The 1,077-nt window shown below is 43.9% G+C and overlaps 1 protein-coding gene across 1 annotated transcript in view; it reads right to left on the reverse strand.

Moving 5' to 3' along the window:
* NRAS (neuroblastoma RAS viral (v-ras) oncogene homolog) overlaps nt 1–1,077 on the reverse strand; it is a gene marked incomplete at its 5' end in the record, with an annotated part of 3,530 nt that extends 2,453 nt beyond the window's left edge. Inside the window, 2 exons of the mRNA XM_009888479.1 lie at nt 328–506; nt 1,060–1,077. Of these exons, the coding sequence (XP_009886781.1) occupies nt 328–506; nt 1,060–1,077 (197 nt within the window). The remainder of the gene's footprint in view (nt 1–327; nt 507–1,059) is intronic.

Here is a 1,077-nt window from a genome sequence, read left to right on the forward strand (position 1 = left end):
CAGTACGTCTAATAACTTTGCACACTTCATCTTCTAGTGCATATGTAACTCCACTCTGATGTGTGTTTGCCGCATTACCCATTTTCTTAGAGATCACGTTCTGTATGCTCTAAATATCGTTTGATTAACACAACAGCCCAGATAACTGTCCCACTCTCAACTGACTAATAACATATAGACACATAACACAAATAAGCTTGAAAAACTTTCTGAAAAAAGCGGGAGAGTTAATATTTGTCTATTATTTAGTCCTCACTGGGTCTAAAAGCAAATTGGTCTGATGCCTTTTCCGGTCTTCCCTCCCTGTGGTAAAGACCCAGCTCATACCTGTAAAGGTTGATATCAGCAAACGATTTACTGTTGTTAATGGCAAAAACACAGAGGAATCCTTCGCCAGTTCTCATGTACTGATCACGCATGGCACTATACTCTTCCTGTCCCGCAGTGTCCAGAATGTCTAACAAGCACGTCTCGCCATCAATTACCACCTGCTTTCTATACGAATCCTGCAAAATACACAAGCGAATTTTAGATTAGACAAAAACATTGTACTACTACTTTCCACCTCGGACACGATCAAGGAAAAATAAAAATAACAAAAAAGAAAAGTGTAATTGAGAGGAGCTTTTCCAGGCCCTAGCAACAAAAAAAATACAGGTATCTAAACCGATCAGCATTTGAAATGTTACTCTAAGCCCTCTCAACCTTTCTCACAAAAAAGAAAAGTCATGTTCTTTGTAAGGAATTCCTCAACTGGTAGACAGAAAAAAAATACCATGAATACACCACTACAACACCGTGACTAGAATCTAGAATCTACAGTCTACTTTTTTTGCAGCCATTGTTGGCTGCCCACACTCTGCCTTGGAGCGCAACGAGCAGAACACGCGAGGAGTCTTTGAAGAGTCTTCCCCGAATTTCTTGTCCTGTGCTCCGCGGTCTCAGATCTGGCCTTTGAAGCAAAACTAACCAGCAGCAGGCCCCCGTCCGGATCCGCACAGAGCTACCCTCCTGGGCGGTCCCCGCCGGCGGTGCTACACCTCGGCCGCCCCGGCTCACCTCGACAGTGGGGTCGTA

The sequence above is a fragment of the Charadrius vociferus genome, unplaced genomic scaffold (genome assembly GCF_000708025.1).
Source record: "Charadrius vociferus isolate BGI_N301 unplaced genomic scaffold, ASM70802v2 scaffold1077, whole genome shotgun sequence".
Classification (NCBI taxonomy): domain Eukaryota; kingdom Metazoa; phylum Chordata; class Aves; order Charadriiformes; family Charadriidae; genus Charadrius; species Charadrius vociferus.